The sequence below is a fragment of the Choloepus didactylus genome, chromosome X, assembly GCF_015220235.1.
Source record: "Choloepus didactylus isolate mChoDid1 chromosome X, mChoDid1.pri, whole genome shotgun sequence".
Taxonomy (NCBI): domain Eukaryota; kingdom Metazoa; phylum Chordata; class Mammalia; order Pilosa; family Megalonychidae; genus Choloepus; species Choloepus didactylus.
Window position 1 is genome coordinate 125,226,730 of NC_051334.1, and position 22,477 is coordinate 125,249,206.

Below are 22,477 nucleotides of genomic sequence, written 5' to 3' on the forward strand. Positions count from 1 at the left end.
CAATTTGCTAGGTCTAATAGACTCTGACAAGAGTTGTAAATGGTACAACACAAATCCATACAAGTACAAGCAATAAGATAAGTCATGCTAATGATACAAAACACAATGAAAGCAAAAGCACCAAGAACAAAATCACTTTTAATGGTAAGGTGCAATGGATATTCCTGTAGCAATATATTTTATGGGAAGAAGTTTACAAGCTTGGATAGATGAAATTAAGAGAACTAATACATTATAAGTCAAACATGAATAAGGACTAGTTTTAATAATCTGTACTTGATTTGAAAACAAAGGTGAGAGAATGAGAAAGATAAAAGGAGACAGAAAAACTGGGATTTTCATTAGAACAAATACAAAGAAATCTTCATATCCAAATGAGTTGAGTGAAAATTTATTTTTGTTGCCTATGGAAAAAAAAATGATCTCCATTGTCCCCTCTAAATGACAAGTTACTTGCATCAAAACAATGTAACAAATGGGTCAGTTATGATAGAAAAACATGATACAAATGGGTACATAACACAGTAATGTTTGGCTCAGAAAATATAATGTTCTGGGCTCCAGAAACTCAAATCAAACCTCAAATAAGACCCTACTCCAACGGAAAAACAAAACAAGACAAAACTCCTTGAAACAAACAAGCCAAAATCTCACACCATAAAATTAATGTTTTAAAGATAAAGACTGTCAAATACTTGTCTTCTGTGGTACGCTTTTACCATTCTACATTATGGGGTGGGGTACAGTGGAGTAGGAGGTTCCCCAAACTAGAATAGGGAAAAAGAATAAAGAGGAGAGAAGAAGTCTTTTATAATTGAAGAATAAATAAGTCTGCATCAGCGATTCCCTTCCTCAGTGACCTTAGGGTAATTTTACGAGGAGTTTCATTTTCTTATGCCTACAGTGAATCCATTTAAGCTAAATTCTAATATTGGATGGTAATTGGTTTAATGGGAAGAGGGACAGAGAAGAGCTGAAATACATATAGAATGCCTGCATATGAGCTGCCCTGATAGAAATTCACAAAAGAAAGAAACTGGGGATAGAAATGTGGAGCAAAGGACAAGTTGTGACATATTAGTGATATCTTAGGGAAATACAGATATATCCTTAAACAGTAGTTGGAAAGCACTCCTCTAGACCAACTCTGTTAAACCTACAGCACTAAGATTCTATCCTACATATGGTGATATAATAACTAATTTACCTGTAGACTCTAACAATGCTAGCTCTGGCTTTGTTAAGTTGGGTTTGTTTAGAGCTTCGAAAAGTTTCCTAGTAGACAAGGTATATGTTTTAGTTTCCCAGCTGCTAAAAAAAAATATCATACAATGGGTTGGCTTAAACAATGGGAATTTATTGGCTCACGGTTTTGAGGACAGGAGAAGTCCAAAAGAGAGGCATCAGCAAGGCAATGCTTTCTACCAGAAGACTGCAGTGTTTCTGGGACTGTCTGCCGGCAATCCTTGGTCCTTGGCTTTTCAGTCACATGGCAATGCACATGGCCATGTCTTCTCCCTTCTCCAGGTTCTGCTGACTTCCACTTCCAGCTCTGGTTGCTCCCCGTGGCTTCTCTCTCTGTCTGACTTGCACTCTGTTTATTAAGGACTCCAGGAATCTGGATTAAATCCCAACCTGATTTAGTTGGGTCACACCTTTACTGAAGTAACATCTTAAAGAGATCTTATTTACAATGGGTCCACACCCGCCAGAATGTGAATCAAGACTAAGAACATGTCCAAACTCGAGTACACAATTCAATCCACCACAGTAAATGTTCTCAAAAAGGAGAAAATTTATCTGTTTGTGAGTAACAACCACATGACTTTTAAAAAGGGGAATGAGAATTTCTAATTTTTAGTCAGGGAATAACTGGCAAAGCAAGCTACATAATACTCATGATAAAACAAATACAGTTTGAACATGTTTCCTGGGCAAACAGCTGTGCTTTGTTACTAGAAAATAAATTATATGAGCAATTCTTCATAACAGCTTATGAGTTTTCAGCCTTTGAAAGATTTTCTTTTTTGCCCCAAAAGCCATAGACAAAGATGTTCCCACCTAATTCCATTGTTTACCTCAATATTGTTTCTAGTGTCTGAAATCCATTCCCAATACAATCAATATAGAAATGAAAAAAGTAACTGCTCTTCCAAGTGACTGTCATCATGAGATGTATCAGGAAATTCATGTCAAACCTGTTGAAGATTTGTCTCAACCTTGAAAACCAACCTTTAATTTCCACTCTCTTAACTTTTATCAATACATGTCTGGATCTGTTACAACAAAAATCTCACTATAAGCAAAAGATTCACAAGTTCTAGTCAGCATTTTACTTATTTCAATCAATGTAATATATAAGAAAATTCCAGCATAAACCAAACAATATAGATTATTCCTTTTAGCAGAGATTCTCAAAGCTGGATATACATTATCATTAGCTGAGGGGCTTTCTTTTTAAAAATAAAGATTTCTAATAGAAAATGAAGATTTCAAAATCAGAACCAGAGTCTCTGAAATCTCAGGAATCTATTATTTAAAATTATCCAGGTGATTTCTGATACAATTGGTGCATAGACTGGCATTTAATAAATACCTCCTTTGAGCACACTGTAACAGGATTTGTACTACAATATTTTTGAATTGGAAAAGGAAAGGTTTTTTACTGTGGCAACCTGGAAATCTAATCATGATACGAAGAGGTCAATGTCATATAACTGGTAAGGATACTGTGAAGGTAGGTTTATAGATATCATATCCTACATTGGCCAGACTCTTGGCAATCATCTGGGTAGTCACCTTCTTTTGACGTAGAAAAATTTTCATGCGTGGCTTCATATATAAAATACCACAAAATGCCTATGGAACAGTGAAGAGAAAGTTATTACACAATATTGCCAATTCTACTAACATCCCCATAATACACTGCTAGCAACTGAGGTCTATTCTGGGCAAAGATTTGGCTCAGTTTCTATACCTTGTTATACTATGTCAACCACCACACTAAAATGCTACTGACTATATTAGCTAAACTGTTCCAGTGGTAAAAGTGAAGAGGAATTCTATCTAGTACAGGGCTAAAAAGTTGTCAGGTTTATATAACTAAAATGAAATTTCTTCTATAATATTTTCATGTTACAGGAAATCTTACCTCTCACTGTTAAAAAGAAACCACTCTTACCCGTAAAGAATACTCTGTTTCTGGCAGCTCAGTAGTAACATCACCAGTCTCCTTTTCTTCAGTGCCAAAGTCTGATACCAGGATGTCATACTGATCTGTATCAAAGTCCAATTCAGCCTTTCCATCTTTATTTCTGGGTAAAAGAGACAAGTAACAATCTAACAAAAACTGGCTCAAAAGGACAAAAATGTACTCAAGAGAAAAGAGATAATATAAGCCAAAACTCAGGTATCTATTTCTTTCCCTGTCAGTGCAAAGGAACTACAAACCACTTAGTTTGAGGATCACACAATATTTAAGGGTATTTCCAGTCTAAACAAATTTACTGTTTCATAGAGGTGGTGCTACCAAGTTAACAGGAAAGGAAAATAAAAGGAATGTGGGAATGTCTGTAATCTGATAAATCAAATGGATGTCAGCTATCCTTGAAGAAGGATCTTAAAATAGATCCCAATTTTCTGGGTATTGCTGGATAAATCACTCAATATTATTTTTCTCAAGTGAATGAATATATGAATCAAAACCTATTTCTACTAACTTTAGTGACAGTTTAAAGAACTGAGATATTGAGATTTCCCCAGATCTAACCCTATTGCTTATTACAGAAACTGCATATATTTGCTAGTCCTCTAGGATACTGTTTATGGAATTATCATTTAAATATAATAGTACTAATATTACTCTTGTAAAGACCTTTTTTCTTCCCATAATCCTTTTGGGCCACTTAGCTTTGGTCCTTTCCAAGACCCTGGGCTACATCACTAACCACTGCCAGGGAAAAAGACAAGACATCTTTATTCCTGGAAAAACCCAAAGCAAATAACAGGTTACAGAGAAAACATATATATCAAATTAATAGTTCCCAAAATTGGTTCTATAGAACAGTAGTCTCTCAAGAAGCTCTTAAATAAGAAATAAAGGTTTTATGATTAAATACGAATGAGAAACAATTCCCAATCCTCAGGGCCACCTTAAGCTCTAGTGATACCTCCCTCATACTTCAGGGATCCATAAGCTCCTGAATATTTAGCACCTTTTTCAGGGCTGTGCCAGAACCACCACCGTGTGTACCCTGGAAAAGTCCATGTCACTGTAATAGTATATTCTGGATTTTCCAGGATAACCCTGATTCTCACGATGCCACACCACTCTAACACACATACCCCAAGGAGGTTTCCTGTCTGCTTGCCATCTAAGAAAAAGAGGTACAGAGAAACATTTATGAAAATTGGGGAATACTGTACACTATACTGTTCTGCTAAATATTCTCAATGCAATCAATATATTAAATATTCTCAATGAAGTTTAATATATTAAAGACTCTGAGAAGTCCTGTAGTAAAGCAACACGGGAAGCTTTGTTTAAGCCATCTTTTCCCAAACATATATTTGACCATGGGATCCTTTATTCACACAACACCTAGTACCACAAAACTGAGAAAAAATGTACCAAAAAGAAGTTTGTTCAATGTGTGTATATCACTGGAAATACCTCAGAAAAAATGATCCTTTATAATAAAATTATATTACCTGAGGTTTTCACAGTAGGAAAGAGGAAGATCTGAATTGCCACTGGTTAAGGCCTCATTACAGTTTTCTTTTTAAATGAAAGTACTCTCTATAAAAACCAGCAGGGTTTTTATATGTTTTACCCAGCTAAGAAAAGGGACTAAATATCTGATAAAGGAGAAAAGTAAGACTGAATATATCTGATACTCTGTTCTATTAAACATACCAATAACACCTCCATTTTATTTTAAAGGTTTTTAGGTTTTAGCGGTCACTCTTAAATATATTCCATTTGACATGATAACTTCAAACAAGTGATCCACCCTAGAGTATTTCTAGATTTTTTTTTAGCTCTAAATATATGACCACAAGCCAGTCTCATCAGTTTGAAGTTATCTCCTTTTTGTAGTTTCAGGTACTCTGAAAGCACTAATACAGACATCCCTATTTTTTAAAGATCCTGGCATGCTTTATTACCCCAATTTCTCTTTCTTATACTTCATTTTCATTGTAAAATAGATAAAATATCATTTATCTACCTGAAAACAATGCCAATGAATATGAAATAGATATTCACAAAGGATTCCAAGGAGCTTAGAATAATGTTGAACTGTCCTGATTATTTGTGGTGATAGCCATAAGATAGGCATGTTTCCCCTTTATCAAGCTCCACACTTTACCAACAAGAACCACTATCTCAAACAGAGATGTGGTACTAAGAGAAAGTTAATGAGAAATATGCAATGAGATACAAATACCTATCAAAATCCATCTACTCTGCTTCTCTAGAGAGATTTATTTAAATGTGCTTCTTCATACTAGCTTTGCTTATTAGAATCCACCACCCTTGGAATACTATACCTGCGGATGTTCCAAATGAGAATACGAGTGCCTTTTTTGCCTGGGATGGCATCAAACTGGGACAGCAGGTCATTTTCACTGTTGAAAATTGAATAGTTCAAGATGGCTTCTAGGCTGGGCAAGGAATCCTCAGTAATGATCATTTTTTGTAGAAGCAAATACAGTCAAAGAAAAATTAGTATCTTAAGAGGATGCTATCAGGAAGGAAGATCTGCCTTTTGAGTTGCATGTTTAGAGAAAAATATGGACATCAAGCATGGGGATTACTGCTATAGAAGAAAGGAAAAGAGAAAAATGGGGAAAGGTGTAGAGACAAATTCAAAATCAGTAATCCTTGCAGAACATAGCTTCAAAGATACAATGTAAAAACAAAGACAGTCCTTTATTTGAGAAATAGATCAAAGGCTGAATTTTTAGACTCTTCAGAAACAATGAATCCAAACCTTACTGCTATATTATAAGAAAATATAGTTTGTCCAAGTATAGAGAAATGAGCTATTCTGCTATTAGATAAGGTGATGAATAGTATGTTTCTAGGAGTAAACATGTAGTTACCCTTAAGAATAAAAAAGAGAGGGCCCTGAGAACTTTACAATGGTGCAGGGGAGGACAGGATAAGAAGATACATTATATAGATCAAATTCCATAACAATGAAAATTTCAATAGAGCAAAAACACTTATAAGCCTCTGTCAATGGTCCACTTATTTTTAAAATATTTAATAGAGGGAAATTCTAGTTAAATTAAGGCATTTGAATACCTCTTTAAATATGAAAACTTTTGATAGCCAGATTTGTCCTGAAGAAAGAGGTTCCAGTCAAAATAGACAGATTTAGACTAATTTTTAACCAACATTCTCCATTCCAGAAAGGATATTGTTTTGCTGGTTGAATGGAACAATTGGTACAATAACTGCCTGGGCCTGGACACATTCCAGATAGGTCTGTGATAGGAGTCCAACAGTGAGGGTACCCCCATTCTTGGTGAAGACAAGAGCATCTTTTCCTAGCCGCATGGAGCCTGACTTGAAACCATTACCAAAGACCCCGATGGGACACTGGCTCTTCTTTATTACTTTATCTGTAAAGCCAAAGCTGTAATTACACAAGAAAAAAGAAATCAGAAAGGTGAAAAGCATCCTAAGATAGGTGACAGGCAGAATATTTGGCTCACAAATGAAAAACACTTGTAAAAGCCCGTCATTTTTCCTTTTGGTATTTCTGGGCAAAGCTACTGAGTTAAGAACATAGGAAAATTATTATAGTACAATGGGACTGATTTTCTTCTGTGGTCTGTGTATACATAAACAGTTCCAGTACTCTTATAGTCACATTTTATAAATGTACAGAAAGACCCCTTAACACTAACTAACAGGGATAGTTGGAGAAGGCCATGAGCAGCTGTTTCTTGTCTAGATAAAATGGCTCTGATTGCTAGAAATAAAGTAAGAGCAAGATGAAAAGGGTAGTTATCTCAGCGCACACCCTAGAGAGCGTTACAAAAGTACCAGATAATGGCACCAGTCAGAGGTACTAGGTTAAGATTCTCCTAATCTGGTAATATCACCCTCTAGAAATCTGAAAGTCAGAGGTCATGTTTCTTGACAATTTCAACTCTACACCCAAAGGATAACCCTTCCAATTCTTATCCTCTGCTCCATCTGCAGGAACAGAATGTGGCCAAGGGATAAAAATAGGTAGTTCTGCCTCTGAATATCAGCAAACAGCTGCAACATAGTCTCTCTCGTTCTATTAAGAGCCTTTGACTGAGTCACCTCAATAAGTTTCTGTAGCCCCTTAATCTGAGAGCTTAACCTGGGAAGCAGAGCCTTTCCATTTCTTATATTCTTCATTCAAACACACATCAAAATAATAGAACCAAAGAAATTAAAGATATGAAATCTAGAGAATAATAATTATTTCCTTCTGTATCTTCCCTTGTTGCAAGTAAATCTAATTATAAGGTCTGTTTCTCCCCATATTTACTAATTTTACAATGTTTTATTCAATAAAAATTTGTTGAGTGCCTACTATGTGCCATGCATGTGCTAAGCACTGGACACACAACTGTTAATAAAAAAATACATGATTCCTATCCTTATGGTTTACAGTCTAAGGAAGGATTTCATATATTTACAGTTTCTCCCATCTCAATAAAATAGACACTCTATATGCCATGGCTGAGCATCTTGCCCTTGTCTTTTACTCTTCTGGGCAAGGGAGACCGAGGCACCTGATTTCCACTTCGTGAAAACTGTGATTTTGTATTTACTCCCTAAGAAAGAGGGCCACCTTCTAACTTTCTATTTCAAAGTGTTATACAATAATACCATTATGTCCATCTAGAGTAGACACCGTACAGGTGCATTTTGTATCCTACAATAAATCTGACAACACAGAAAGGTAATTTCTAGGGCAATGCTTCCTTTGAAAAACTAAGAGAGCACTGAGTTTCTGCTGTCTGTGGGACTTGGTATTCCAGGAAATAGACTTAGAGAAGTTGATAAGACTCAGGCACTCCTATTCCTTTTGTGGAAGAATTGGCTAGAAAAAACGGGGTGGTTTTAGGGATTAAATTATATACTGTATGCAGAATATATTATAAATTATAAAGTAGTATTCAAATTATAATTTTAAACTAATTCCAGAAGTCACTCTGAGAACTGTCATGTGCTATCCCCTACCCTTACTTCAATATGTAAAATTCAGGGCTCTTCATAAATAGTAATCTTACCCACTGTATGAAATGAATGCATATGATTATTTGGATTGATAATACTACTTCTCTAATACCACAAAAGCTTCAATTAATTAAAAGGAAAACTGGAGAAAATAGAGAGACTGAATTACTCTCTTAATCTCCTAGCCATCGCTGCCTCTTCCGCCATCTATCATCTCTTTTTCCCTTTGTAAGTATAAACTGTCTTTGTGTTACTTAGTTTTGGCAGACCAAATGACTATATAAGGTTCAGAAGATAAATAGTAGGGCAAGGCCACAACCAAAATGGAAAGGGACCAGAAAAATGAGAAGAGAGGAACTGGAAGCTTTGGATTTTTTTTTTTTTTTTTTTGCAATGTTCCACTTAACTCTTCCCATATGTTCTTTTATTCCACTTATGTTCCCATGCTAGGCATTCTATTTAACCGAAAATGTGCAGAACAGATGCTAGATACCAACCAAATAACTACCTAATATGAAAGTTCTTCCAATACATAATAATCGAGTTTTAGGAATCAATTTTATATAGTTTGGTTTAGCTCAATAATTTTCTACAGAGATTTCTTGACTTAGGCAGGTTCTTAGCTAAGCCAGTCCTGTTCTATCCTCTCATGTAAGAGACATTGTTTACACACCAATGGGGCTTGGATACCAGCTCCTTGAGTGGAATCCAGGAACACAGCAGCTTCTCCCAAGTACCGTAAAATGTCAAGAATCTAGAATCTAGAGAGGTAAGTTTAAATTTGGATGCTGACCAATGAAACATATTAGCAAAATCCGCAGACATATAAGGGCAGGCACTGTGTTTCCCAGATATATTGGTGATGCAATATGTAACACAAAAGAATGTAAGATTGCTGTTGTTTTGAAGAATAGACCTACTAGTAAATGCACTTCTGAGCAGAGGTGGCAAATACCTTCAATCTGTGGATCTGTGGCTGGTTTTAATACTTGGCTTTTGAAAGAGGTTTTTCACCTTGCTGAAAAAGGCAGCTCTATAAGCAGAGTAGTGGGTTCATATACTATCCCCAGAAGCTAAAGAGAATAATACGGACCTTATGGGAATTTAATGATAGGCTTTTCCTTTTTAATTTGTTTTTCATGGGATTCTGTATTTGCAGAAGAAACTGTGCTGCAGTTACATAACTATTTTATTCGCCTGAAAGTGTAAAGAACTGGAAAATGTGGATAGGAAAACAACAAATGTTACAGGTCAAACAGAATTTCTGTAAGCTCAAAATTTTATTTAATTACCTCTTTTTTTTTTCCCAATACAAAAGTAATGTGAAAACAAAAAATTAATATACTTAATAATTTTCAAAACTACCTCTGAAGTTCAATTATTTAAAAAGAAATTGTGGTGAGTGGAACCTTCGGCTAGAAGTTAGGATTGGACTAAAGATTTTTTAAAGTAAATGAGATCTTCCAGTTGATTCAATTTTGTTTTAGGATATGATTATAAATAGAATCCAGTATATATACTATGTTAAGGACTCATTAAAACAACTCTCTACAAGTAATTCTGGAACATAAGGCACAATTGTCCAGTTCCAATTAGTGGGAAACATTTGGCATGACAAGGAAAAAATGTTACAACTAAAGAAGTTTCTGCCTATTTTTCTGTGTCTTGTTTCTTCAGGAGGGAACAAAAATTTGAATGATGATACTCATCCTTTATATTTCAACTCAAATGTCATTTCTTCAGGGTAGCCTTTCACTATTCCCCAGATTAGGTTAGATCCCTGTTATTTGCTGTCATAGAAACTGTAGTTTTCCTTCATACCACTCACCAGTGGGTAGAATAGCTTATGTAGTTGTGTTACTATTGAATCCTTCTCTTTCTCACTAAACTGTCAGGCTCTTGAGGGCAAGGGTCATGCCTGTCTAGTTTACCACTGTATCTCTAGTGCCTAGCATGGTGCCTTGCACATAGGTGTTCAGTAAACATTTGTTGAATAAATAAGTGCATGAATCTGCAATAAACATTGCGGCAACTATTTTGAAACATTCTTCTCCTTCTTGCCTTATAACTACAACCACTAACTTTTACAGGAGTTTCACAGATAAAATGGAAGGCAATCAGATTTGCTGGACCCACTGTTTTGACACCCATATCACTGGGATAAGGTATGGTAGGAAGGGGTTATTAAAAAGATATGCAATGTCAGGGGAAAAAAAAACTAGTACATACAGAATTGGACATACAAGTATTTTGGTTCCATACCATCTAAAATAGTATTTTTCTTAATATATAATATTAACTTTAGAAGATAAAATTGACACTGTAAATTAAAGGAAAGGGCCAACTCCATACCTTTACTAATATATGGGCCATATTCTTATCTACTTCTTTCCTCAAATGTTCTAATTATGAAGGTCTGAGACACATACCAGAGGTAGAATATAGTCATTTACTTTGCCCAAATTTCATTTTTGATTCTTTGGTGGATCAAAGGGATTTCTCTAAAAACAGAGCTATACATTTAGAATACCTTCAAAGAGAACCACAACCAAATGAATTTTTTCTATTTCTTTAGTTCTGAGTCCTTTCCCTCCTCCACAGTGCCCCTCCATTGTTATGTGTGCTTCAGGAACTCCAGTTCAGGAAGCCACATGGAGAGTAATCAACCTCATCTGCTAAAAAGGAAGAGAGAAGGAGGGAGTTGAGGAAACCTTCATCTTTCATTGAGTGATATGAGAAGATAGTAACGTACAAACATTCTCAATGTTTAAATACTCCCTTTAGAGTAATTAAATAAATTGTGGGGTGGCACTAGAAATTTATTACTAGCTACAGCATACAGAAAAGAGAAATTTCTTAATTTTGAAATTCTCCTGCAAAACTTTCAAAGATTATGCATGTGAACGCTTTCTACTTATCTTTCATTGGGCTTGATTATACCCAGGCACTGATCTTCATGGTTCTAATCCACAAATTGTTCCAAAACCAATATGTCTGATTTAAGAGTGAATTTGGGTTAATATCAGTTGGAGAAGGTCTCAGGGCAGTAAAGGCCTCCAGTTCTTTATACTTGCTGTTCTCTCTGCCTGAAATCTAACCCTGTGCCACACCCTCTGCCCCTTAACCTAGCTGAGTTCTACTCACCCTTAGATATCAGTTTGAATATCACTTCATCTAGAAATATTTTCCTGACCTTGACCAGATTGGGTCTCCCAGATGGTTGATCCTATTGTATCCTGTACTTTCCTATCACTGTACTTAACAACTCTTTATTATGATCACTTATTTACTATTCTATTTTTATTTACTTTTTATTACTTTATTATGATTACTTTTTTATATTCTTATTGATCAACTGTTTGAATTGCCAGATAGACTGTGAGGCAATTCAAGTTCTGTGAGGGCAGGAAGAGTGTTTCATAACCAGTGCCCTGGAGCATAATAGATACTCAATAAATATTTGTTGAATGTATAAAGGAAAACTGAAATATCAAATAAAATTATTAAACCTTAAATAGAGGTCATGAACTCAAGAAAACAGAAAGAGAATGAAGACATTTTTACCTGAGCATTCGATGTAGCTTATGAGGTGTCATCCCACATCCATCATCAGTAAAAGTCAAACAAGATTTATTCTTGACCTCCTCAACATCTATAAAGACCGTCCTGGCAGATACATCTGGATCTACAGCATTATCTGCAAAAGGTAGAAATCTGTGATATTAGATCTCTTTTTCTAATATTCTATCAAAATCTCTAATTCAGTACCCCAAGACATGGAAACAGTCCTTTATTCTTCTCACACAGATGTCTCAGAAGGTGAGCAGGGAGCATTAATGGTAGTGCGCTTACTGGGTTATAGGGAAAAATACATATGATGGCAGATGGGGTCATGAAGTCAATTTTTAGATTTCATATAATGACTGATCTGAACTGATCAATCTGCCTTTCTCCCTTCAAACTGTAGAGTCTGTGGGAAAAGTAACTATTCCTATGCCCCAAGCATCTTTGCTCCTTTTTCTTCTTTTTACTCCTTGTATTTTAGCCACTTTATTGCTCATGTACGCATATAGTAAAGGGTGGCTCTGGAGAAAAGTTGAATCTGCAATTTCGCAACAAATAGCTGCATATTATGCCCATTACAGTTTATTGGTGATAATTTTATTTTCTAGTTGCAAGACACTATACCTCCTCTGTTAGAGAACACAGATATTGTCACCATCCCTGTTTATATCCTAAGAGGTGCTGAAAGAGTAGGAGGATAAAATAAAAACATTTCTTTGCCTGCTAGATCCCAGTGAAAACAGTAAGCATGCTTAGAAAAAAGGAATGATTCTGCTTAGGTACTCAGTAATGGCCTTAAAGGCAAGGCTGTCCATCCCCTTCATAAAATGGAAAGCAAAGAAAGTAGGAAAAATATACAGAAAGTTTCACGATTCCTCCCAAGTTAGGTCTTCACAATGGGTTAATTATTTAAGACTCCAAGGACATCAAATATAGTCATCTTCTAACATATGTGCCATATCCCAAACCCCAGGGGGTGCCACTGTCTAGTGGCCACATCTTTTTGTCACAGGCTCTAGTCTACATAACTGTCAGTTACTGACACATGTAGCTCAAAAGGCTTATTAGGGTTCACTGGCCTGAGTGGGACGGCAGTCTGTACGGTCTATTGGTTAGGTTCCTTAAGTAACCCTGTCCCTGCTAGCTTTTTAATCAAGACAGTGATCTCCTTTTCCACCCCATTCCCTGTCCCTGGCATCCTTTACTGCTTTACTGATACCTCATGGCTAGGCTGAGAAAACCAGGTGGTGCCCTAGTTGCACACTCCTCCCACTACCATTGTTCTAATTGTAACATTTATGTTGGGAACATCCCTTTATAATCAAGAGATATATTCAAAACATCAATTTTTTTTTTAATCTTCATTTTACTGAGATATATTCACATACCACGCAGTCATACAAAACAAATCGTACTTTCGATTGTTCACAGTACCATTACATAGTTGTACATTCATCACCTAAATCAATCCCTGACACCTTCCTTAGCACACACACAAAAATAACAAGAATAATAATTAGAGTGAAAAAGAACAATTGAAGTAAAAAAGAACACTGGGTACCTTTGTCTGTTTCCTTCCCCTATTTTTCTACTCATCCGTCCATAAACTAGACAAAGTGGAGTGTGGTCCTTATGGCTTTCCCAATCCCATTGTCACCCCTCATAAGCTACATTTTTATACAACTGTCTTCGAGATTCATGGGTTCTGGGTTGTAGTTTGATAGTTTCAGGTATCCACCACCAGCTACCCCAATTCTTTAGAACCTAAAAAGGGTTGTCTAAAGTGTGCGTAAGAGTGCCCACCAGAGTGACCTCTCGGCTCCTTTTGGAATCTCTCTACCACTGAAGCTTATTTCATTTCCTTTCACATCCCCCTTTTGGTCAAGAAGATGTTCTCCGTCCCACGATGCCGGGTCTACATTCCTCCCCGGGAGTCGTATTCCACGTTGCCAGGGAGATTCACTCCCCTGGGTGTCTGATCCCACGTAAGGGGGAGGGCAGTGATTTCACCTTTCAAGTTGGCTTAACTAGAGAGACAGGGCCACATCTGAGCAACAAAGAGGCATTCGGGAGGAGGCTCTTAGGCACAACCATAGGGAGGCCTAGCCTCTCCTTTGCAGCAACCGTCTTCCCAAGGGTAAAACCTGTGGTAGAGGGCCCAACCCATCAAACCACCAGTCCCCTATGTCTGTGGTCATGTTAGCAACCATGGAGGTGGGACAGGCGAATACCCCTGCATTCTCCACAGGCTCCTCAAGGGGGCACTACATCTTTTTTTTTTCCTTGTTTTTCTTTTCTTTTTTTTTTTTTTTAACTTTCCCTTCTTTTTAAATCAACTGTATGAAAAAAAAAGTTAAAAAGAAAACAAACATACAATAAAAGAACATTTCAAAGAGACCATAACATGGGAGTAAGAAAAAGACGACTAACCTAAGATAACTGCTTAACTTCCAACATGTTCCTACTTTACCCCAAGAAAGTTACCTAATATAGCAACATTTCTGTGAACTTGCTCCTACTATATCCATCAGAAATTAACAGACCATAGTCATTTCTGGGCATCCCCAGAACGTTAAATGGCTTATCTGTTCTTCTTGGATTATTGTTCCCCCTTCCTTAATTGCTCTCTATTGCTAGTTCCCCTACATTCTACATTATAAGCCATTTGTTTTACATTTTTCAAAGTTCACATTAGTGGTAGCATATAATATTTCTCTTTCTGTGCCTGGCTTATTTCGCTCAGCATTATGTCTTCAAGGTTCATCCATGTTGTCATATGTTTGACGAGATCGTTCCTTCTTACTGCCGCGTAGTATTCCATCGTGTGTATATACCACATTTTATTTATCCACTCATCTGTTGAAGGACATTTGGGTTGTTTCCATCTCTTGGCAATTGTGAATAATGCTGCTATGAACATTGGCGTGCAGATATCTGTTCGTGTCACTGCTTTCCGACCTTCCGGGTATATACCGAGAAGTGCAATCGCTGGATCGAATGGTAACTCTATATCTAGTTTTCTAAGGAACTGCCAGACTGACTTCCAGAGTGGCTGAACCATTATACAGTCCCACCAACAATGAATAAGAGTTCCAATTTCTCCACATCCCCTCCAGCATTTGTAGTTTCCTGTTTGTTTAATGGCAGCCATTCTAACCGGTGTTAGATGGTATCTCATTGTGGTCTTAATTTGCATCTCTCTAATAGCTAGTGAAGCTGAACATTTTTTCATGTGTTTCTTGGCCATTTGTATTTCCTCTTCAGAGAACTGTCTTTTCATATCTTTTGCCCATTTTATAATTGGGCCGACTGTACTATTGTCATTGAGTTGTAGGATTTCTTTATATATGCAAGATATCAGTCTTTTGTCAGATACATGGTTTCCAAAAATTTTTTCCCATTGAGTTGGCTGCCTCTTTACCTTTTTGAGAAATTCCTTTGAGGTGCAGAAACTTCTAAGCTTGAGGAGTTCCCATTTATCTATTTTCTCTTTTGTTGCTTGTGCTTTGGGTGTAAAGTCTAGGAAGTGGCCGCCTAATACAAGGTCTTGAAGATGTTTTCCTACATTATCTTCTAGGAGTTTTATGGTACTTTCTTTTATATTGAGATCTTTGGTCCATTTTGAGTTAATTTTTGTGTAGGGGGTGAGGTAGGGGTCCTCTTTCAATCTTTTGGATATGGATATCCAACTCTCCCAGCCCCATTTGTTGAAAAGACCATTATGACTCAGTTCAGTGACTTTGGGGGCCTTATCAAAGATCAGTCGGCCATAGATCTGAGGGTCTATCTCCGAATTCTCAATTCGATTCCATTGATCTATATGTCTATCTTTGTGCCAGTACCATGCTGTTTTGGCAACTGTGGCTTTATAATAAGCTTCAAAGTCAGGGAGTGTAAGTCCTCCCACTTCGTTTTTCTTTTTTAGAGTGTCTTTAGCAATTCGAGGCATCTTCCCTTTCCAAATAATTTTGATAACTAGCTTTTCCAAGTCTGCAAAGTAGGTTGTTGGAATTTTGATTGGGATTGCATTGAATCTGTAGATGAGTTTGGGTAGAATTGACATCTTAATGACATTTAGTCTTCCTATCCATGAACATGGAATATTTTTCCATCTTTTAAGGTCCCCTTCTATTTCTTTTAGTAGAGTTATGTAGTTTTCTTTGTATAGGTCTTTTACATCTTTGGTTAAGTTTATTCCTAGGTACTTGATTTTTTTAGTTGCTATTGAAAATGGTATCTTTTTCTTGAGTGTCTCTTCAGTTTGTTCATTTCTAGCATATAGAAACATTACTGACTTATGTGCATTAATCTTGTATCCCGCTACTTTGCTAAATTTGTTTATTAGCTCTAGTAGCTGTATCGTCGATTTCTCAGGGTTTTCTAGATATAAGATCATATCATCTGCAAACAATGACAGTTTTACTTCTTCTTTTCCAATTTGGATGCCTTTTATTTCTTTGTCTTGCCGGATTGCCCTGGCTAGCACTTCCAGCACAATGTTGAATAACAGTGGTGACAGAGGGCATCCTTGTCTTGTTCCTGATCTTAGAGGGAAGGCTTTCAGTCTCTCACCATTGAGTACTATGCTGGCTGTGGGTTTTTCATATATGCTCTTTATCATGTTGAGGAAGTTTCCTTCAATTCCTACCTTTTGAAGTGTTTTTATCAAAAACGGATGTTGGATTTTGTCAAATGCTTTTTCAGCATCTATTGAGATGATCAATTGATTTTTCCCTTTTGACTTGTTAATGTGTTGTAATACATTGATTGATTTTCTTATGTTGAACCATCCTTGCATGCCTGGAATGAACCCCACTTGGTCATGGTGTATGATATTTTTAATGTGTCTTTGGATTCGATTTGCAAGTATTTTGTTGAGGATTTTTGCATCTATATTCATTAGGGAGATTGGCCGGTAGTTTTCCTTTTTTGTAGCATCTTTGCCTGGTTTTGGTATTAGATTGATGTTAGCTTCATAAAATGAGTTAGGTAATGTTCCATTTTCTTCAATGTTTTGAAAGAGTTTGAGTAAGATTGGTGTCAGTTCTTTCTGGAAAGTTTGGTAGAATTCCCCTGTGAAGCCATCTGGCCCTGGGCATTTATTTGTGGGAAGATTTTTGATGACTGATTGGATCTCTTTGCTTGTGATGGGTTGGTTGAGGTCTTCTATTTCTTCTCTGGTCAGTCTAGGTTGTTCATATGTTTCCAGGAAATTGTCCATTTCCTCTACATTATCCAGTTTGTTGCCATACAGTTGTTCATAGTATCCTCTTATAATTTTTTTAATTTCTTCAGGATCTGCAGTTATGTCACCTTTTTCATTCATTATTTTGTTTATATGGGTCTTCTCTCTTTTTGATTTTGTCAGTCTAGCTAGGGGCTTGTCAATCTTGTTGATCTTCTCAAAGAACCAACTTTTGGTGATATTTATCCTCTCTATTGTTTTTTGTTCTCTATGTCATTTATTTCTGCTTTAATCCTTGTTATTTCTTTTCTTCTACTTGGTTTAGGATTGGTTTGCTGTTCATTTTCTAGCTTCTTCAGTTGATCCATTAGTTCTTTGATTTTGGCTCTTTCTTCCTTTTTAATATATGCGTTTAGTGCTATAAATTTCCCCCTCAGCACTGCTTTTGCTGCATCCCATAGGTTTTGGTATGTTGTGTTCTCATTTTCATTCGTCTCTATATATTTAGCAATTTCTCTTGCTATTTCTTCTTTAACCCACTGATTGTTTAGGAGTGTGTTGTTTAACCTCCAGGTATTTGTGAATTTTCTAAGTCTCTGATGGTTATTGACTTCTAATTGTATTCCATTGTGGTCAGAGAATGTGCTTTGAATAATTTCAATCTTTTTAAATTTATTGGGGCTTGTTTTATGTCCCAGCATATGATCTATTCTGGAGAAAGTTCCGTGAGCACTAGAAAAGTATGTGTATCCTGGTGATTTGGGATGTAATGTCCTGTATATGTCTGTTAAATCTAATTCATTTATCAGATTGTTTAGGTTTTCAATTTCCTTATTGGTCTTCTGTCTGGTTGATCTATCTATAGGAGAGAGTGATGTGTTGAAGTCTCCCACAATTATTGTGGAAACATCAATTGCTTCCTTTAGTTTTGCCAGTGTTTCTCTCATGTATTTTGTGGCACCTTGATTGGGTGCATAGACATTTACGATTGTTATTTCTTCTTGCTGAATTGCCCCATTTATTAGTATGTAGTGGCCTTCTTTGTCTCTCAAAACATCCCTGCATTTGAAGTCTATTTTATCTGAGATTAATATTGCTACACCTGCTTTCTTTTGGCTGTAGCTTGCATGAAATATTTTTTTCCATCCTTTCACTTTCAGTTTCTTTGTGTCCCTGTGTCTAAGATGAGTCTCTTGTATGCAACATATTGATGGTTCATTTTTTTTGATCCATTCTGCGAATCTATATCTTTTAATTGGGGAGTTTAATCCATTTACATTCAACGTTATAACCGTGAAGGCATTTCTTGAATCAGCCATCTTATCCTTTGGTTTATGTTTGTCATATTTTTCCCCTCTATTAATATCCTTTATTGTACCCATACCGAATCTCTTTAGTACTGAACCTTTCTCCAAGTCTCTCTGTCCTTTCTTTGTTTCTCTGTCTGTAGGGCTCCCTTGAGTATCTCCAGTAGGGCAGGTCTCTTGTTAGCAAATTCTCTCAGCATTTGTTTGTCTGTGAAAAATTTAAGCTCTCCCTCAAATTTGAAGGAGAGCTTTGCTGGATAAAGTATTCTTGGCTGGAAATTTTTCTCACTCAGAATTTTAAATATATCGTGCCACTGCCTTCTTGCCTCCATGGTGGCTGCTGAGTAGTCACTACTTAGTCTTATGCTGTTTCCTTTGTATGTGGTGAATTGCTTTTCTCTTGCTGCTTTCAGAACTTGCTCCTTCTCTTCTGTGTTTGACAGTGTGATCAGTATATGTCTCGGAGTGGGTTTATTTGGATTTATTCTATTTGGGGTTCGCTGAGCATTTATGATTTGTGTATTTATGTTGTTTAGAAGATTTGGGAAGTTTTCCCCAACAATTTCTTTGAATACTCTTCCTAGACCTTTACCCTTTTCTTCCCCTTCTGGGACACCAATGAGTCTTATATTTGGATGTTTCATATTATCTATCATATCCCTGAGGTCCATTTTGATTTCTTCAATTTTTTTCCCCATTCTTTCTTTTATGCTTTCATTTTCCATTCTGTCATCTTCGAGGTCACTGATTCGTTGTTCAGCTTCCTCTAGTCTTGTAATATGAGTGTCCAGAATCTTTTTAATTTGGTCAACAGTTTCTTTAATTTCCATAAGATCATCCATTTTTTTATTTAGTCTTGCAATGTCTTCTTTATGCTCTTCTAGGGTCTTCTTGATTTCCTTTGTCTCCCGTACTATGGTCTCATTGTTCATCTTTAGTTCTTTGAGTAGCTGCTCTAGGTGCTGTGTCTCTTCTGGTATTTTGATTTGGGTGCTTGGGCTTGGGTTATCCATATCGTCTGGTTTTTTCATATGTTTTATAATTTTCTGTTGTTTTTGGCCTCGTGGCATTTGCTGAACTTGATAGGGTTCTTTTAGGATTTGTAGACCAATTGAAGTCCTTATCTCTAATTTATCAGATCTACAGCTTCGTGGAGTACACTTTCTCTAACTAACCAGCAGGTGGCGTCCACGAGCCACCTGTTCTCCACAAGCTAGTTCTCCCCTGCTTAGCCTTTTTGGTGAGTGGGGGAGTGAGTCTTGTGGGGTCCAATTGGTGTACCAAGCTTGCGTGTGTAGTTGGTGTTGCCTGCCCTGTATATGGGGTGTGTTTCTGGGCAGTCAGGGATGGGGGGTGGCTCTAACAATCAAATCTCCCTGGTGATCCTAGAGTTTTAAGGCTGCTGCAATAGTCTAATCCTTCAGTTCAGTCCTGCCACAGTTTGTCTCTGCCACTGACCCACAAGTCCTTGGTATTGGTGTATGGCTCCTGAGACTTGCAAGTGGGCCCCTCTTCCAGGCCGTGCACCCCCTGGTCCTCTGTTGAGGGATGACTGTGCTATGTCACAGGTGAGTGCCGTCCCCCCAGGGCAGTTCTGGGCTGCTGGGCGGTGTAGGGAGGCTCCCAGTCTGCTGAAATGATGGCTGAATGGGGCTTTGTTAATTCACACTGCTCTACCTTCCCAACTCTGGGACAATCAGCTGAGGTTTCAGGGAAGGCTAATGTCCACGCCCAGTTTTGTGGTGTGTGCCTGTTATCTGAAGCACTTCCGTCACACTGGATTGTCTGGGGCAGTTCTGGGCTATGGGGCTGGCGATGGGCAGGAGTGTTTCCTGTCCACCAGGATGATGGCTGTGAGCGGACACTCCCCTTTTCTTGGGAAGTTGTGGTGTTTAGTGAATTTTCTCAGCCACTGGATTATTGCGTTTTGTCTCAGAGCTCTCCTAGTTCTGCTCTTGACTTGACCTGCCCAATTTGCAGGTCTTTGAAGCTTTCTGTATTGGGCTTCTTAGAGTAATTGTTTTAGAAAAAGAAAAAAGGATTAAAAAAAAAAAAAAAAAAAAAAGGGCCCTCCTCAGAGATCTAATGGGTTATTGAAATGCTAAGAGACAAAGCAACCAGGGCCATTAAGGAAAGGTCCACAGGGCAGAGAGATCAGCTTTTCTTCGGGATTTGCATATGCGCCTCAGGGCCCGCCTGAGCTCTGCCCTTCCCCCTTCCACGCTCACCAGAACTCCAAAAATCCTCCGCTTTTATTTTGGAGTTTTTCGTGTTGTTTTTTTTCTATGCCTGTCTCCTCTCTGCTGGGCTGGCTGCTCTCAGATTCTCTGGTGTCTGGTCTCCGTCTATCTATGGTTGGCGTTTGGATCAGCAGAATGAGTTTCCGATAAGGGCTGCCACTGCAGTTCTCCCTTCTCCTTCCCGGAGCTGACAGCCCCTCCTCCCCCGGGACTGAGCCTGGCAGGGAGGGGCACGGGTCCCCTGGCCGCAAAAACTTACAGATTTCGCTGATCTCAGCAGTTCCACGTTTTCATGAGTGTTGTATGAAGTATGCCCAAAGTCAGATTGCTCTGTGGTGTCCAGTCCACGCAGTTCCTGGCTTTCTACCTCCTTTCCTGGAGGAGTAACTAAAACATACAGCTCACCAGTCTGCCATCTTGCCCCGCCTCCCAAAACATCAATTTTTACATTACAGTTAACAGTATCAAGTTACAAGCACTTGGAATGTTCATCAAATAACACAAGACAGATCAATGTCAAGGACCACAATGATCCTTGCCAGAGTTATTGATAAGACTGCCCACAGCAATGGGACTGAAACGGCAATATTGTAACCTAAAAAATTCCTAACAGCAGTGAGACATCACCAGTTGCCCCAGAAGGGGGTTAACAGATCTGAAATAGTCAATCTTTTAGGACCAGGTAGGGGTAAAGCCCCCATGTAATGTAGCCTCTTTACTGTAAGACAAGTGGGCCAACTTTTGGCAGAAGTTACAAGTTTGGCATGAGTGGTGGCTTTATTGGACATACAGAGTATTTTTACTTTGTAAGAGGCAGCACTTTTTTTTCTTTAACTGCTAGAGAGATTCAGCATTGTGAAGCTACCTATATTGTTTTAAGAAATGCTACTTGGCCAGCAGATCCTGGATTGTGTTGGGACTTAAACACTCCTGCTGGCAGGCTGCCTAGGCCATTGAGACACATACCTTTAACCTGTCAACCAACAGGACATCATCTCTACACTGAAAACTTTGGACATAGAGGATTTTTTTCTAACACTTTATGAACATTCACAATTCAAACACATAAAAAACATTAATTCCAATTACATGTTTTTACAACAGTGCACTCAATGAATCAGTTCGCAGGCCTCTCACTCACAAGACCACTTTAACTTTTTCCCTCTCCACTGCAAGTTTTACCCAAACTTTACTAGGTGCTTTTTAACAGGAACACAGACCAAAGAGTATTTAACACAGGCACTTAAGGAGTTACAAGGTAGCTGCCAGGAACAGCTACAGACATTTTATCTCCTTGGCTGGAAGTTCAGGGGGTACGGGGGAGGGGGAGGGGAACAAGACAAGAGGTCCAGGTCAGCTGGAACAGCCTGGAGAGAATGATCAGGGGCCAGCACCGGTAAGTACAGTTTTGCATTTACTTTCGGTTTTAAGTGGCATTTTACTCAGCCTTGACAAATGAACTTATTATAAGTAACAAGGCACCAATGTGGTGGCTGGTTTCAATCGTACCTCTTGCTGCTTAACCTTCCAAAAGTTTAGCAACATGTAATCCATGCTATTAGATCCCAGAGAATCTACCTTATCCCCTAACCCAGGCCACACAGTCCATGAACAGGTTGGACAAGTAGGAGGATTGGTAGTCCTCTCCCCTTGCCCACCACTTAGGTGAGAGCTGCACTACCAGATCCTGGGGCGTTTTTATCCCTTAACACAGCCCACACAATCACATGTGTTACCATATTCCTAAGAGTCTTACCTCTCTAACCCAGCCTGTGCAATCTCTTAGTGGGAGGACTCTTAGTGGGAGCACCTATCCCTCGCCCCCAACTTAGAAAAGAGAATGAGGTACCAACTCCTGGGGAATCTATCTTATCTCCTAACCTGGCCCACCCCAACCCGTCTTCTAAAAAGGCATTGTAACCGAAGCCTCATGCCTCATCAGAACCTTGGA

General features: G+C 37.9%; 1 protein-coding gene across 6 annotated transcripts in view; it reads right to left on the reverse strand.

The window, feature by feature from the left end:
* MORC4 (MORC family CW-type zinc finger 4) overlaps positions 1-22,477 on the reverse strand; it is a 118,160-nt gene that overhangs the window by 92,303 nt on the left and 3,380 nt on the right. For 5 of the 6 annotated variants that reach the window (XM_037821620.1, XM_037821618.1, XM_037821619.1 and 2 more), the window contains 5 exons: positions 11,795-11,927; positions 6,427-6,644; positions 5,551-5,698; positions 3,182-3,314; positions 2,731-2,859 (listed from right to left, as the gene is read on the reverse strand). In XM_037821620.1, coding sequence (XP_037677548.1) covers positions 2,731-2,859; positions 3,182-3,314; positions 5,551-5,698; positions 6,427-6,644; positions 11,795-11,927 — 761 coding nt within the window. The remainder of the gene's footprint in view (positions 1-2,730; positions 2,860-3,181; positions 3,315-5,550; positions 5,699-6,426; positions 6,645-11,794; positions 11,928-22,477) is intronic. The other variant, XM_037821622.1, reaches the window with a different exon arrangement.